We start from the raw sequence: 17,407 nt of genomic DNA on the forward strand, positions 1-17,407 counted from the left end.
GAATAGCACAAATATGCACTTTTTGCATAGATCAGATAGCAGGTGGGTGAATTGCAGCTGAAACAGGGAAGTCAGCACTTCCTAAAAATTATGTATATTGTGATCTAATTGTTATATATTTAGTATATTAAGCGAAACACACATTTCTGTTGAAAATTCACTATTAGCCCAGCTGTTGTTATATTCTTACAATTCATAGAATCTGGATGATGTTACTAGCTTTGGTAGGGAGCCTAAAATGCCACGCCAAAAAGTGAAACTGGAGAAAAACAGTACCTTGAGATCCAACTTCCTTGGAATAGTTCAAGATGGGAATTATTCAAGAATTAAATATTTCAAGTTTCTGATATCACTAACAAATGCTGGCAGGCGTGAGGCACAAGGGGACAATTGCTCCCTGGGTCGGATCTTATTCACCAATGGACTTATTCAGGCTGTCCCATGTTACATGATGTGCACCATGTGCAAGCTGCTCTGGACATGGGATGCGTGCGATCCAAGATGAGTAAGTGTGTGCTAAAGTATGTGTTTGTGTGTTAGTTATGGTGGGCATGGTGAAGGGGGCTTCCAGCTCTCCCCTGATCACTATATATTATTGAGGACAAACCCAAGTGAGCTTTTCTCACTGAATGGGCTGGCATGGCCCTGTATAATGTATATTTAAATCAGTGAGGGGCATTTTAAGAAACCTTTCACATTACCTATTGCCTATTATTCAGGCCAAATGAGTACCTCCCACAGGAGACGTTCACTGGGGTTTTCTTTTGACAACGTAGTGATAATCGGACTTGAAATGTGGAACTCATTTGCAAACCCCTTTTTTAGTGAATAGACCCCTCTGTTGCTCAGTTATAAAGATGTAAGGAAACAGGACAGTAAACTTCCTAAAGCTTTTTGATATATTCCACGTACAGGATATATTTAGAATGGTTGTTCATTTGTTTTATTTTGTTTAATGTATTTTTTTTTTCATTTTCTTGGATAGATTAGGGTTAACACATTTTGGTGTTGTTTTAGTTGGTGGTTTCTACAAATTATCAATCTTGTAATTTATAGTTTGCTCACTCATGTGCTAGCTGTAGACTCATAGTGTCATATTTTCCAGGGGTCAGCTGCCTTATGTTATACCTGCAATTCCGGATTTCAATAGACACAGATGCTTGATTTGTAAAGCCAAATGCTGCTTGACCTTCTCTGGAAGTCGTTGATAATCTCAGAGGTGAAAGAAGCTGACAGAGATTACTCTCACGTATGCGCTTTATTCTCTGTAGCATTTAGGTTACAAACTTGACGTGCGGTATTGTATGAAGTTCTAGTGTTTGTTTAAAGAAGTTTCAATAAGTAGAAAAAAATCTTATACACATAAAATTGTACATAACAAGTAGCCACATAAACTGCCCCCATCTAAAAAAAAAAACACCAGGTGACCGCGCCCATCACACCCAATGAGTGTGGAATACAAAAATAATAATGATACTACCAACAAACTATGATGTCAGAAGCTCCAAATGGTATATCAGGATCTCACATGAAAAAAGGGGTTAACTGCGGGGTATAAGAAAGCTTCCCGACTCCGATCTGTATGTGTATACATGAGCTTTGGTGAGCTTTTTATCTTATAGTTTGTTTTTTACATATTACACTATTTTTGTTTATTCCATTTCCTTTTCATGTGAAATCCTGATAAACCATTTGGAGCATCTGACATCAAAGCTTGTTGGTAGTATCATTTTCATTTTTAGATTCCACACTCATTGGGTGTGACGGGCACGATCACCTGGTGTTTTTTTTGTATGGCTTTATTTGAATGAAACAACAGTGGGATTTGTTTCTTTAGGTTAATCAGCAGCACTTTATTTTGAGTTTTGATATTATTACAAATTTTGTGCACCACCTATCTCTTTTTATTTTGACCCCCATCTAACCTACCCTTTTTTAATCATCTTATTATTCCTTAGGAAAGCTTTTTTACACACTCCAAGCTCCCCCTGCCTGTTAGAATCGCTGTATGTGGTTAGCTGGAGCTCAGATATTTAATGATTCTTGTGTTCTGTACTCCTCTTCACTTAGAACTATCCAGAATGTAATTTATTTTGAACTTTTATTTGCAAATATGTAGCTCGTTAATAAAAAAAAACTGATTATGTATAATTTGATTCATTAAAGTTGATTAAACCCTACACTATTTGCTGTTTTGCTAGGCTGATTACTGAAATATAAAAAATGCAAAAGCAGGCTTTGTGATGTCTCCAAGATGTGCTGGTTTCAACCGAGCTCGTGTTAGAGAAAGCTAATAGCCCCAGGAAGGTTCATAATGTCCAAGCCAAGAAGATCCCTCTTTTGGGTTCTCCAAGTTACTAAACTTGGGAGAAAATACCAAAACCATACTGCTGAGTTTACCCCAAACATAACAACACAGCCTCCTTAGCATTTAACTAAGTGTGCAGATGAGCCCAACTTTATTAGGAAATAAATGAAATATAACTAAATAATCAACTGCAAATAAGCAATTATTCATTATAAGATTTATTGTTTACAGTTATTTGAAGGCATTTGTTATCCCATCACTAGATTATTTTCATTAACAATAGCGACCTTGCGTTTATTTCTTTTATTATTTCTTAATATAGCCAACACTGACTTTATACTGGAGCGGTCACCTATTCCAAGGCATGGCTATTTAAAAAAACAATATTTGTACATTGAGTGGGGGCAGGGGAGGGCTGGCAATTTCTTACATGTGCACCTGCCTCTTTGAGTGGGCCAGTCCAACAGGCCCTGTGTGAAGAATTATGGGCCCGCCTGGGGGCCAATTTCTCCCATGCCCACCAGACCTGTCCACCTCCGAGTGGGGCCAAACAAAAAAGACAGATGGGTGTGTGGGGCATAATTGTGTTATTCCACTGGTTTATGGTATAAAAAGTCCAAATTGACTTAGGAGCCATACCACAATTTGTTTATATTACTCATGCATCTTTTTTTTTTATTTTTGCTTAAAAGAGCAATATACCCAAAATGTGACTGTATGATAGGTTGATTTATCACATTTCTGATTGTGAAGAAAACAGCAAACCAATTCACTAACAGTGACATTTGGCCAGTATTACTCGCTCCACAAGGGAAATCACATCCTCGCTCCACTAAACAAAGAAATCAATGCTCTCACAGTATGCTACCTAATCATGATTAAAAATATTCGTCTCGCTTCATATTTTTCTGGCTTCTGATAAATGTTACAGAACCCAATACATTATTATTATTATTATTAGATACATTTTATATAACGTATGCTTAAAATGTCAGTGGGTAATCTAGCTCATGCATATATTCGGCTGTGACTTGGGTAGAATTTATGTGAAATGTCACCTTCACATCTTTTATCATAGTTAAATAAATTTATTAGGGTGTACATTTCATTTTTCCATCAACCTTACAGCTTTGTATATGTTTAAAGTATATTTTGTGCTTCGAGGAAACAGAGATCCGTACTTGGGAACTTGATGGATTTCGTTCCGCCCCTGCACATACATAGCCCCACCTTCTTATTACAGCCACACCCCCAGGAGAAGGGGAACCAATCCTGTGAAGATCTCAGAAATGCCTATATATATGGGATAATTGGCATGGCTGATCCATTTCCTGCCGTTATGTCCCCTTAACATTTACTTCCTGTTTACCACAGCTACCTGTCAGCTGCCACAAATGGGAAGAAATAGCTTATTAGGGGGAAATTATCATGCGGACATTGAGAATAGGGAATTAAGATGGCGGCTCATATATTTTGGATTTCTAATACATATTGATTGCCTATTTTAATCTGCAAATACTAATATATAGGTTAATTTAATAACGCTCTGCACTGAGGAAAGTTATGGATTAGCTTTATTTATAGCATTTATACAGCATATACATTACTATTCAACAGTTTGTGGTCACTTAACTGTTTTCATGGGAAACAAGGAAATTTCTAGCTGTAACATAATCGCAAATGGGTTTTCTAATGATCAATTAGCCTTTTAAAGTTGAAGTTGGATTAGCGGATCCAACATGCCATTGGAACACAGGAGTGATGAGGGCGATAAAGTGCCTCTGTATTGCTAGGAGGATATTCCATTAAAAATCCAATTTCCAGCTACAATAGTGATTTACAACATTAACACCGTCTGCGCTGTATTTTTTTTGTATAACTTATTTTTTGTCATCTAGAGGTGTTGATGTGGATTGAGGATTTTTTATAAGCAGGTCTTCTTTATATTCAGAATCGTGAAAAAAAACTATCCCTTCACATATTAAACTTGAATTAGGAACTAATAATTCTACGTCTTCAAAGCGCTCTAGCCCGGCACGTATTTAAATATTAAATCTGTCAGATAGCACTAGTCTTTGATTTGCTAGTCATGTTTTTGAGATCTGAGGCAGATCTCGAGTGCTTCTTAAAAGGGGGTATAGAATACATAAAGTCACCTTTTGTCATTACAGTCACACAAGCCTTTTCTGGTATTTCTTACCTGTCAATGCTGATGGCACAGAGATTAAGGATACTGGCTGTACACATCATAACATCAAGGGTGACAAAGATATCACAGTGAATGCGACTAAACCTCCACTCGCCAACCACCTAGAAAGCAAAGAGAAAGCGGCTAGAATAGAAAATCAATGGTGTAGATGTGTATCTGATGAAAGAGAATTAACTTTCTAAAAGTAGAAAAACTGCAAGAGGCTTATGCTGTAGGTTCATACCAGTGACAGCTCCAAGAGATGTGTGAAACGATAACAAAGGGTACAGCAGGCTATAAATGGAATTTTTGTAACGTACCATAAAAAAGAATGACTTACAGTGGTGGACGAAAATGTGAAGATAAAATGTCGAACAGGGAAAAGACATTTAAAATTTCACACTGTAACAAGTTGTACACCGAATATATATATATATATTTTTTTTATTTTATTTTATTTTTCTATTAAAGCTCCTGGGTCTTATAATACACATTTGAAATATTTTTTATTAGTGAATAGTTTCTGCCTCTGCACTTAGTTTCATGTTTTTGTTCTTTCTGTAATGTAGATTTATTTAAACATAATTAAAGGTCAATATGATCCATGGGAGGTTAACAATTTGTTAATGCACTTTTATTGCAGGTGGTATAAAAAGTATATTTCTAAGTGTACTTAAAATGGTTTAAAAAGACTTGCCATGTCTGTGCATTAATGTTGGTCTATCCTTACATGTATACCTAGACTGAGCTGTCCACAGCAGAAGGTCAAAATGTAGTGAAAATCATAAAAGTAGATGGTTTTCCTGAATGCTTGCTCATTTTCCCAGTTCAAATCTTTGTAATGTATTTCATAGCTTGTCCGCAACATTAAAGTATTACATTGTCTGAGCCATAGGTGCACAGATCATGTCATGTGGGCAGCGTTATGACATCATAAAAAAAATCCAAGAACATCTGAATGTATACGATGCCAACATGTCCTATGCAAAGAAGACGCACTGCTGCATTTCTTGGAATGAAAAAAAAATGTATTTATAATAAAAGGAGGGTTGTAAGAAATAGTTATTGCCTAAGACATAATAATATGCATCCTTAAGAGGCAGAGAGTGTTGGGTTATGACATCATATCCTACTGCTCAGCAGAGAGGACAGAGGAGCAGACTTTAGAGCTGGGCATGGCTCCCAATCTACATGCACCACTGTCAGGCACACAGACGCCATGAAAACATTATCTGATATAACCCGCATCCTGAAGACCTCATTTGGCTATGAAGCAGCGTTTTTCTGTCTTGAGTCCATATCTATTGAACTAACTTACATGTTTCATTTCACCTTGAAAAATGTACAACAATGTGTCAGAGCCCTGTGTAATGGAAATAATATTATATTAATGTCATGCTAGTATGACAAATCTTGAACATTCATCATTTAAGTGGAAAAACTCTATAAACCACGAGAGATTTGAGACGCTGCAAACAGTTTTACATTTATAAATCATGAAAGAATGTATAAACCACTAGACAGACGGCATTGATTTTCTATTACATTTCATCAAATCTCATACTATAAAAGTGTTTCTTTTACCCACAAAATACAGATCCTTTTTTCTTTCTACATTAAGAGCACTATGGTGCCAGTATCTATCTATCTATCTATCTATCTATCTATCTATCTATCCATCTATCATAATTAAACGTACAGAAGTTAAACAAATGCAGAACATTTTTAAAATGAAAATGTTTTAAAACAATAAGGGAATTTAAACATGCATGGGATAGCCACAGAGATATCCTGAATCTACGGACTAGTTGAAGGCTCTACATCAGAAAAAACGGGCAGACTAGATGGGCCGAATGGTTTTTACCTGCCGTCATATGTTCTAAATTTCTACATATATAAAAAAAAACATGTAAGGCAATCCGTTATGTCACATAAATTGACAATATTTTGCAATATAAGGCAATCCATTATGTAGACCATAATATTTTGCCTTGTCGACAAAAAATAAGTATGGTTAATCCTATTGAATGTATGGTGATACATTTATTTTGTGGAAATAAGGTAAAACAGCTAAATGTAAGATTCAGGCATCCACTTTAATTATTATTGAAACTATTTCAATTTCGGACTGCAAATTGAGTAAAGTATGGATATATTCATTTTATAAGACATACATAATAGTCTAACTGTCCTCTTTTATTTAATACTAAATATTGATGAAAATATTCCACTTGCTACATTTTAGAGCAAAAAGAAAAAAAAAGCTATATACAAAATAAGTTCACATTTGAACAGTGTTTGCATGCCTGCCCCCATGAGTGTGAAAATGACAACGATAAAATATTTAATTTCCAAGGTTTAAATTCTGTGAGTAAGACCCTCGACAGGAGAAAATGGATTTTTTTTAATCCTCTATGACCTGTGCGCTGGAATACATCATAGGTCAACTGGGGGAAAAGCCAATAATGCTAGACAATCTCACCTTCTCACCCTAGCATCAATGGGCCACAAATAGGGTACTAAAGGCCAAGATTTTAAAAAGAGATCCCATGGGAAATAAGTATTCAGAAAGATATTTAAAACAATTTATATAGTTTGTATACATCATCTTTGCAGCTAAACGTACAAAAAAATCCTAAAATATTTATAAGCACCCCTCCGAAGATATTGCTATAAAAACAATTATCGTTAAGCCATTATTGTGTTCAAGCTTCCACCTTGTCTAAGGTTAATATTATTTTAAAGGACAGTCCAACCACTTCAACTTCAAGACATACCTGTCTACAAAAAATCATGTCCTGGATACTACAGCTTGCAGCAAATATCTATGTGACAGCACTAATGTCTGTGTGGGGAGACCGTGGTAAGCTCAAGGGTTAATGAAGAGCTCAGGGCCGGCCCAAGACTTAATGCAGCCTGGGGCGAAGTTTAATATGCCCCCCCCGCCGACGCCGGGGGGGGCGGTATTTTAAACTTCGCCGACGCCATTATCTACCCCCCCCGGTACTTACCTTTAAACAGTCCTGCGGCGAGTCTCCCTGCTCTGCTACGGTGCCGGCTTGTAATGCTGAGCGCCGTAAATTGACGTCAGTTCCGGCGCTCAGCATTACAAGCCGGCACCGTGACAGAGCACGAAGACTCGCCGCAGAGGAGAGAGAGGGGCGCCGAGCGGGTAAGCGAAAACCACTCGGCGCCCCTCTCTCTCCTCCGCTTAAAAAAAAAGCGCTTGGGGAGGCAAAGTGCCGCCCCTTCAAAAGTGCTGCCTGGGGCAATTGCCCCAGTCGGCTCCATTGTAGAACCGGCCCTGGAAGAGCTGGTTGCAAAGTGGGATAGGGGTACCAAATAGCTACTTTAAGCTTAATTACTGGTGCAATAGCAATGGTAGTGGAACACAATGGGGTTCATTCACTAAAGGGAGAGCTGGCAGGAGAGTTTGCAGGTGAGTTGTAGTTTCAACCGTCTCACTTCACTATACATTATGATGGGAAATCTGCACCGAATTCTTACGAAACTTTGGGAATACAACAGATTAAAGACGTTTTCATATCTGAGGCTCCCGCAGATTGCTTTGATAATGGTACCATATTTCTTTCTGTATATTTTAAAAAATTTGCAAAATGCACTGTGACTTGTCAAATTAAAATATCAATTAATCTAATATTCTTTGTGTGCATAATTGAGCTCAGCTTCTGGAGATAGCCTTTTAATATTATGTAGAGAAGAGGTGATTATGTCCTAGCTCCTCACTATACATGTTGCTATCTATTTAATAAATGTAATATCTTACACAGAAAAAGTGATTCCACCTAGTTAAAGTAAAACAAATGATCAAAGTTCCACAGGTAAACGACATTGCACAACTTTTTTAATTAAATTTAAATTAACATAACAATAGTTTGTTCTTCAGAATACATTTTTCTTAGAAATACCTTTTAATTTCAAAACACAATCACACATATAGAGAAATGTATTTTAGCAGATTATTGACTATGGGAGCAGTGGCCTAAGTAAGTCTCTTGGAGGAAATGGACAATTTGACTTTGTTAATTGTAAATCCTACATAAAACTTAATTTTCTTACTTCAATTGGGGTAGAGGCGGCAACTACATTTTTAGTATCCACCTTGTTCCGAATCTTAAACATATTATTGAATACCCCAGATATGACCAAATTCTAATATTTACACAGGCTGTAAATTGCTGGATTTACCCAATAAAGAAGGAAAATATTGGGTAAATTAGTTATATAGGAAAAATCTTTCTTCCAGACATCAAGCAGGTTATTATTTCTAGACAAACAGTTACATAATGGACCAGGTTTTTATCAAGAGCTGGATCTAAAACACAATTCATTGAGAAATCTCACCAGGGATTCATTGGGGAATATACGTTCATGAGGGTTTATATAATGTCATTTACAGATCAATAATTAATACCTTGCCTTTTCTTTTTTTTCGTGAAAAATAGTCAAATTTGATTATTTTCATCTAAGATATTTTAATAATAGATAATTGGATATTTCCTAATATTTTCCAATTTATGGAACCTTGTTTCTCCTAATGAGTCTCCTGAGCACAGCAAACATGTGTCTTATTCAATCTTTGATACAAATAGGGTCTCTTGTGTGAGTTCAAACCCTGGGTGTTGATTATCATACGTTTCAACATTGTAAATCCATCAAACCTTCCATGTTTCAACAGAACAATCCAAGAATAAAAAAAGGCCTGTCTCCCACAGTCCAAATTTAAACAAATATTTCTCAAACATATAAAAAAAACATCTTGACAGATCAATCATACAATCTAATTTTCACTCAAAAGCCGTGTAAAGAACTCGTATCTCACGGCTCTGCTCCAGATCGAGAGAAAAAGAGTAAGATAGTGTGGAGCGCAACCAAGTCCCAGTGCTGTCAAGAGGAGAAGAAAGGGCTGACATTTAATAACAAGATGTATCATATCATCCTCAATTATACCATTATCAACACCAATAATTTCATCCATATCATAGTTAAATATATCATAATTAAGTACTACAAATTCATCTTAAATCCTAATTTATAGTTCCATATTGTGATTCTAATCAAATGTTGAGTAATACCTATTAGTGTTTAACCCAAAGTTATTATTTCATTCCGCGAGCAAAATATAGCTATAATATATAACATATATATTGATTTAATTATATTAACTATATTGTGTTGATATTTATAACTTATAATTCAAAGCAGGGAAAAATGAATAGACAAAAATACATATGTCATATCATCCTCAATTATACCATTATCAATATCAATAATTTAATATGTATCATAGTTAAATATATCATACATATTTAACCCTATTTTATGGTCCCATATCTTCATTCTAATTAAGTTTTTGTTCAATGTATTAATTAAGTTTCAGTAAAACTATAATGTGATAATAGTTTTAATTATATATCATTATTGAATAATACTTTATTACTGATGCCTGGTACAGATAGCTTAATCCTTTCATCTCTGTGATATGACCGCAATCCTTGGTGACTATGTGAGTGCATAATGGGGCACTAGTGAAATAGTTTGAGCTGTTATTCTTTATAGTTTTTGATACATACTGCTCAATATAAATTTCAAGAGGCATCTTCTATTCCAAGAAAAATTAAGGGTAAATCAAATCTTTGGTTTTAGATTTTGCACTGAAGTGCGCTTTATTACATTTCTTCTTTTTATATTATGTATCTCTTTAAAGTTTGAGTTCACATTGGAGTACTAGCGGTCATCCTTTTTACCTACATTGGGTTTGATTCAATTTATAATAGTGGAGTAGCGTAAAGAGAAATACTGAAGCATCCATAACCATTGTAAAGGTGGTAGTAAGAGTACTGGGAGTACACATAGAGCTTTTCAAGGTGTTGGGACGGATCTTTTGGGGTTAAATGAAGGATAACTGTTATTAGTCCTTTCAAATCCACACATTCCCAGATGGCTAATTGTGACACATGTAGGTTTAGATTTTGCCTTGGAACCACTCATGACATCACAATGTTTCAGGAAATGCAGTGTACCATGTTATGCCAGTCAGTGAAACATCATCATCACTTTGAAATGCAAATATATTAATAAAACCAAAAGTGGTCTGATGTTGACCTATAAGGTGATCTGGGAGCAGAAAACTCTTGCCACATGCTTCCTTGTATTGTTCTACATAGTAATGTTTATGACATCATATCCTAGATCCATATATATATATATATATATATATATATATATATATATATATATATATCCTCCTTTCCTGTAGCCACTCACAACAAAGCTGGGTTATAAGTCTCCCAGGCTTTATGGCTTAGTGCACTGCCAAAGGCTCCCTCGTGCCACTCTTTAATAAAGTGTTACTGTAAAAAACAGTTATTCTATTCCAATCAAATATTCAATTTTTTTAGCAAGCTCATTTCTCGTTATACATGCATTCATTTTATGGAAATACCTATGGAATTGCTTCCATGAAAAAAGAAAAAAAAAAAAACATTATTTAATTTCACACTACAATAAGTCACATTTCACTGCCTTTAAAGATTTTTTCTGTTCCTGATACCAATTTTTGTTCTACTTCGTAAGTATAATCTAGTATTGCTGTGTTTTGCTTTGTGGCATCAATGAGCCAGAAGGGAAATATTATATTTCTTAATAAGAACAGAAAGTGAATAACAATAATGACATTTTTAGCCAGCAAATGCATGAAATATTAAGCTCTTTACTGTTCCTTATTTTGCAAAATAACAGAGCCATTTGTCGGGTCACGCTGTGGATTCTGCAATATTATAAACAGTAATATGTAGCATTAAAGGTTTTGGTACAAAGCTGTATGTTTGTAAGGCCATTAAAATTCTACCCATTATTTTTAGTTTTCCATGAGAAACGCTCCCTATTTACTCACTTAACAACATGCTCCCGGAGTCACACTCATGCACACATTGTCATTTGCGGAAGTAAATCCAATGGCACCCTTTAGATGCATCAGCATGAACCTATGTAAGTAGACTAGGACGCTGGCATTAAAAAAATTAATGAATATTGCCGTTTAAAGAAAGCATGCAGATGTACAGGGAAGATTTATTCACAGTGGCATTTAAATACGAAATTACAATGTTTTTCTCGCAATGAACGGTTATATCACAGTGTGGAACCGACTCCTTCATAATCATATCGGAGTCCATTGGATGCTTTGAAGTCTCAGCTTGACTACATGTGCTCTGTTCACTATTATGTAGCTTCTCAAATGTATCAATCTTTAAGAAAGGAATATAATTCATATGAAAGACACGTAAATCAAAATACCTAAGACTCATTGATTTAACAGATCTGAGAATATAACTAATCTCAACGATCTCATCCAGTCATGTTTCTTAATTAATTCCAACACTTAAGCACATGAAGAGCACCTTTCATGCAGTCAACGCACATGGACAAGGCTCTCCATTAACTCTTCAAGGCCTTATCAGCCCGACAAATTACATTTTTAATACAAAAACAAATTTAGCAGTAATGGGCATACATGACCTATCTGAAATAGCTTTTACTTAATGTTGTACTTATTTATTTCCTTGTTTCTTTTTAGGAAAGGCAGCAAATGTAACAGCTGCCATTTGGTAAGGGTTTTCACCGGAAACATCTTTATTAGAGGGCGCAGACTGACAAGCCCCCTTGCCTGCTGTGATTTAAAGATTTGGGACCACTACTTTCCATGGATTTACATGTGTTTTAACTCAGTTTCCTAATACAGCCACCAGAGGTTTAAAGAACTTGGACCTTTGGCAGCATTAACACCCTTTCTGTACTATTTTATGGGCTATCCATGGGAGGTCTTGTAGATCTTTAGGTTGAATGTGTGTTTTGAAGTCACTGTTCTATGTATTTGTCATCTATAAAGCTGTCATTTAGGTGGGCATGTCTGTTGATACTTAGTCACAGTAAAAAGTGAATCAAATTATTCAATAAAATAACTCACTTACAATTCCATTTTCTGTAGAGCTAATATGGAACATGGCTATATCAACTTTCCTGGTAGTCATAATTTTGAGAGCCAAATTACTTTTGTGCTAAAACACAATAACATGTAAACACGCCTGTTTAGAAGGGTGTTGTGCAAATGCACAACAATTACTATAAAGGGGAAATGAACCAGGAGGATATTATTTTACACAGATAAGTGTTCCTCCTATCTGTCTAACATCAAGAATCAGGAACTAGGTGAAAAATATATCAGCATTTCTTAGTGAAAAGAAATGTATAAGTTATTTCTTGGTTCAATTACTTTAAAAAGTTCCCAGACCTAAATGACTTCTAACCCCCCAACAGGTTCAACAATTGTTAGCTGGCGTTCATGAAATGAGTTAAATAGTTCTCCCGAAAACATAAAAAATATGTAATAATAATTTATCACGCAAATGTTACAATGTTGCTTCTATCAGTATAAAAGGGATCACAGGCCAATCGTTTCATCAGGAAAGAGGATTAAGAAGGAAATCATGCTGTGAGAGATAGATCAATGAAGACGTTTTATAGCACCGTCTTGATTTTGTCCTAAACACTTGAAAGAAATTAATCCTGCAATGTTTATGTAGAAAGTAAAATTATGGCCTTTTTAAGAGATTAAGTGGAATAATTGCTTTGCCCTTTGAATTGAGAATCTGTAGAGGAAAACAGAAGACAAATCCTCTTGAAGAACATATTTTTATCGTCTTCTTACAAGTATTAAGCTTTCTACCAAGAAAGCTAAATAATAAGTAGTTTTTATTATTAACTATTCACTTTTCTAATATATCTTTTCTTATTAAGAGGACAATTCAGGCATAGTCCCTAAATGCCCCAATAACTTGAAGAAGCCCAAATTGAACCATAGATCTTTAATCTGACACCGAATTACCATATTTGGTCAATTATAAATCAACTCTGATTATAAGGTGACCCCCCAAGTTTGCATTTTAATGAAAGATAAAAAGAAAAGGCCAAAATATAATACAACCTATGGAAAAAAATAAAAACCACAGTTTTTACTTTTGTTGCTCTCAGACTGAGAAAGAGAAGTGTTTCCACACCTCTCTCTCGTAAATCTATCTGCTTTATTCTTGCCTCCGTGAGTACTTCTGAAAAATGCCAATCATGGGAGAGGATGTGCCTGAAAGTGCTTCAGGAGGCCTTGTTCACAGAGAAGAGGATGAAAACAAGGCACAGAGAGAAGCGGACAAAGACAGAAGACAAGAAGAGGTAAGAGAAAAAGCGGAGCTGGGGAAAAAGACACAAGGACAAAGAAGAGGTCAGCAGAGAAGGTAGGGAGACATTGAGAGACTGTGAGAAGGTATGAAAGAGAGTGTGAGAGAGAGTGAGAGAGCATGAAAGAGTGAGGGTGTGAGAGAGCATGAGTGAGGGTGAGTGACAACTCAGCCTTTCTTGGCAGTGCTGCGCATATGAAGGCTAAATACAAGATGCCCCTGATTATAAGATATTTTCAGATATTTTTTTCTGAAAAAGAAAAAGAAACACAGTTCAATTTAATCCTAACAACAGTCTCTAGGAGGAGAATAAGAGGCTCAGGTTACCGCGTACGCATGTCAGTGCATATGTGGCTAGCTTTGCTCCTTAACTTGACCGATCTCTTTCTTGCCTCCTTTAAGGACCAGGAGAACTCCAAGGGACCAGCCCTAGAAAGGGTTCTGAGCTTGGAAGCCTATATCCAGTAGAATAAAAATATAATGGAGGGAGTTTAGGGAAGGGCTACTACAATGGTAAATGGATATTGTGTAAAATAGAGGGTCAGATGCTTTGATGTAATGCAATACACCTACTTCACTGAGAAGTCTTACCCATAAAACTTGTATACCATCTCACCCAGGTGGTGTTGGTGGGGAAATTCCTTACCCTTACAGGAAGTAGAAGGCATGGTACACCTGAACAGAGGGTTCAAAGGGTGACCAAATGGTAGCAGTGACGTTCCAAGTTGGAACAGAGAGTTAACGTGTAATAAGGAGGTTAAGTGGAGGGTTAAAATGTATGGAGTGACATGTAAGGGATGAATAGAGGTTTGCGGCGTTTAAGAGCTGTCCAGCAGGTTTCCGTATTAATATTATTTATGTGTGAACATGAAGGTTCCTATGGACGTGTTACAGTGAGGAAAAGCTTATTATACAGGGGATTAAATGAAATGCTGGTCTGAAATAATGGGATTATCAATGAAGATCTTGTAAAAGCTTTTGAAGCCTCAAACACAGCTCTATCCAGAATACTTGAGGGAAGTTAATCTCACTGTGCTCTTAAATAAAGTAAACTATGGCTGTTATTTCCATATAAGATACGTTTCATAATTGATTGCTTTTTAAATTACACTGCATGGTTGAACTGAAGACTAAAACAAAAGTCATATTTTCTAACTACAATTTGTAGTTTATAAATGGGTCTGCTGTGTAGCAGTTTCATTGTTACCCACATAGTAAGTAAATGTTCCTATACACCCCTAATAATGCACCAGTACCAGATGGGTTCTAGAAGTACAGAAAGGACCATCAGGCTTCGTTATCTCATGGTCAGTAGATGAATGTAAGTTGCTGATGGGAAGAATACAAAGTAGGTCATATGAAAATGACTTAGTTAATCAATAACCCTGTCTGTCAGTTAGAATTGCTTCTTCTGGTAAAATCACATTTCTTGAAAGTACAGTGCTAATGTGTAATGTCACGTTTCACATGTACGATGACTTTCAGTCCACTTGTTGATCATATTCTGATGTCTCCAGCACCTTATTTGTACATTCCCGATAATGATGTACACTGATATTAAATACATAACATCAAGTTGGTTATTCATTATTTCATTTTCACTAGTTAATCATGAATGTGTGAAGTCAGATTGGGTTATAAAGGACAGGACACGCTGCTGGCATATAGACATTGGACAGAGGTAATTATTAGGCTGACAATGACACCTAATGTGTAATAGCTAAGACAATTATTAAAGAATGTGTGACATTGGGACAATAATGTAACAATCTTAAATCTGTAATTTGCAGAACATTACAGAAGGGTCTACAAATCAGTATCCCAGGATCTTCCTAATCTCACTAGTTATACTCATTGTTGGTCTTTCTACTGATACCAATAATGTGTTTGAATGACTCATATATACATAATTTCCCAAGGCACACCCTTTGTAATACAGAGGACATTTTACTAGGAATTCTTATAACTGAAGAAGGTATGATGATTACATAGCATTTACAGATAAGATCGAAAAACCTGATGTCCCAAAGAGTTCAGAGTTTAAAGTGTTAAAATGTAGCTTTTACCGTCAATCTATACATCTCATGGCAACTGGCATTATACAAAAATAGCAAATGTGCCAAATGCATCACAGAGCTGTTAAATAGAAATGAGAGCACGAGGAGTGTGTTAGCATTTGATTAGCATATAAATTCAAAGGCATAGATTAAAAGGACACAATTAGAAATAGTTCATTGCTGAAGGCCCTCTTCTACTATGCATAATCCCCTGGTCTCTGAAGCAGTGTAGCACAGACACCATACTAAAAAGTTTAATATCAGGTATACCAGGCACACGTTTAAAGTAAGAATTGTTTTAGCACTACACAGACTTTACACATCAAAATGAACAACTGCAATACTGGACTTGAGCTGGACACAAAATTAGGACCTTATATGTTGATAGATTTTTGTGTTTACCTAGAAAATATCTTTGTGTTTGAGATCTCTGAAGTCAGGCCTCGTGCTCCCATTACAGGAATTAAGAAGAGAAAGGGGATCGATACATAGTGAGAAATATATAAAGAAAATCGAAAGATAAAGCTATAGGGGGATAAATAATGTGGAGAGAGAAAGGGGAAATAGAGAGAAGGGTGAGATAATGAGAAAGAGGAAGAATGGGGAGAAAGGGGAGAGATGGTGAGAAAAATGGAGTGTATAAACCCTTCACTCTAACAAGGCACCAAGTGGGTCAAGCCCTCTTCACAAATCAATACATGAAAGTGTACCTCTTTACAGGTTTATGTTATAACACAATCTAAAGTTCATAAAAAAACAATAAATACATGAATACATACCTCCAAATATACCACCCATGGCATGACCAGAGTTGCCACCAACAGATCTGCCACGGCCAAGCTTACAATCAGGTAATTGGTCGTGGTCTGTAAAGCCTTTTCTCTAGAAACCGCCATGCAAACCAAAACATTCCCGAAAACAATGACGAATATAAGAAGCGTAAGAAGCATGGCGTAGTAATTGTAGTGACCCTGTTCATCAAATGCAGTGGCATTGGTTCCATTGTTAATTTCATCATTGTACGTGGTCAGATTCTGGTTATCCATGAAGTTCTGAAGGCCCTTGTCTGCTTTGGTCCTAAAAGAAGAGCAACAAACAAAAAAACAGTTATCACCAATGCATCTATAAGGCACACATATATTATGGATTTGTATATAATGGCCTCCTACATCAGTCATGCATAGTAGTGAAATCTACCTTTTAAAACAATTTAGGGTTGTCAAGTAATCTTTATTATTTTGTCATTTTTGTGTTGCATAATAAATACAGATATCAATATCTGTGCATGAAATATGCTAATTATCTTTATATACCAATAATACGTCCCAAATCAAAATGTGGATGTACCATGGCTCTACTCCTGTAATATTTATATGCTATATGTATATGTAATATGCTAATGTTTAACAAAACTGTCTATGCAGCAAATACAAGCTACATTCAGAAACAAAAATACTAAACACTCATCTTTAGCAGTGATTTTTCTTCGTAACAATTCCAAACAGTCCATTTTTTTGTACAGAATAATTCTGCAGGGCATGACTGCGTGTATAAATAAACATTTTTTAGTTTTATGATTTGGGGTTTTGGGATTTTTACGGAT

The 17,407-nt window shown here is 35.8% G+C and overlaps 1 protein-coding gene across 1 annotated transcript in view; it reads right to left on the reverse strand.

The window, feature by feature from the left end:
- Positions 1-17,407, reverse strand: part of DRD2 (dopamine receptor D2) — a 111,687-nt gene that overhangs the window by 10,286 nt on the left and 83,994 nt on the right. The window contains exons 3-4 of the mRNA XM_053451689.1: positions 16,584-16,881; positions 4,509-4,618 (exon numbers count right to left, since the gene is read on the reverse strand). Of these exons, the coding sequence (XP_053307664.1) occupies positions 4,509-4,618; positions 16,584-16,850 (377 nt within the window). The 5' untranslated portion in view covers positions 16,851-16,881. The remainder of the gene's footprint in view (positions 1-4,508; positions 4,619-16,583; positions 16,882-17,407) is intronic.

The sequence above is a fragment of the Spea bombifrons genome, chromosome 12, assembly GCF_027358695.1.
Source record: "Spea bombifrons isolate aSpeBom1 chromosome 12, aSpeBom1.2.pri, whole genome shotgun sequence".
NCBI classification, from domain to species: domain Eukaryota; kingdom Metazoa; phylum Chordata; class Amphibia; order Anura; family Pelobatidae; genus Spea; species Spea bombifrons.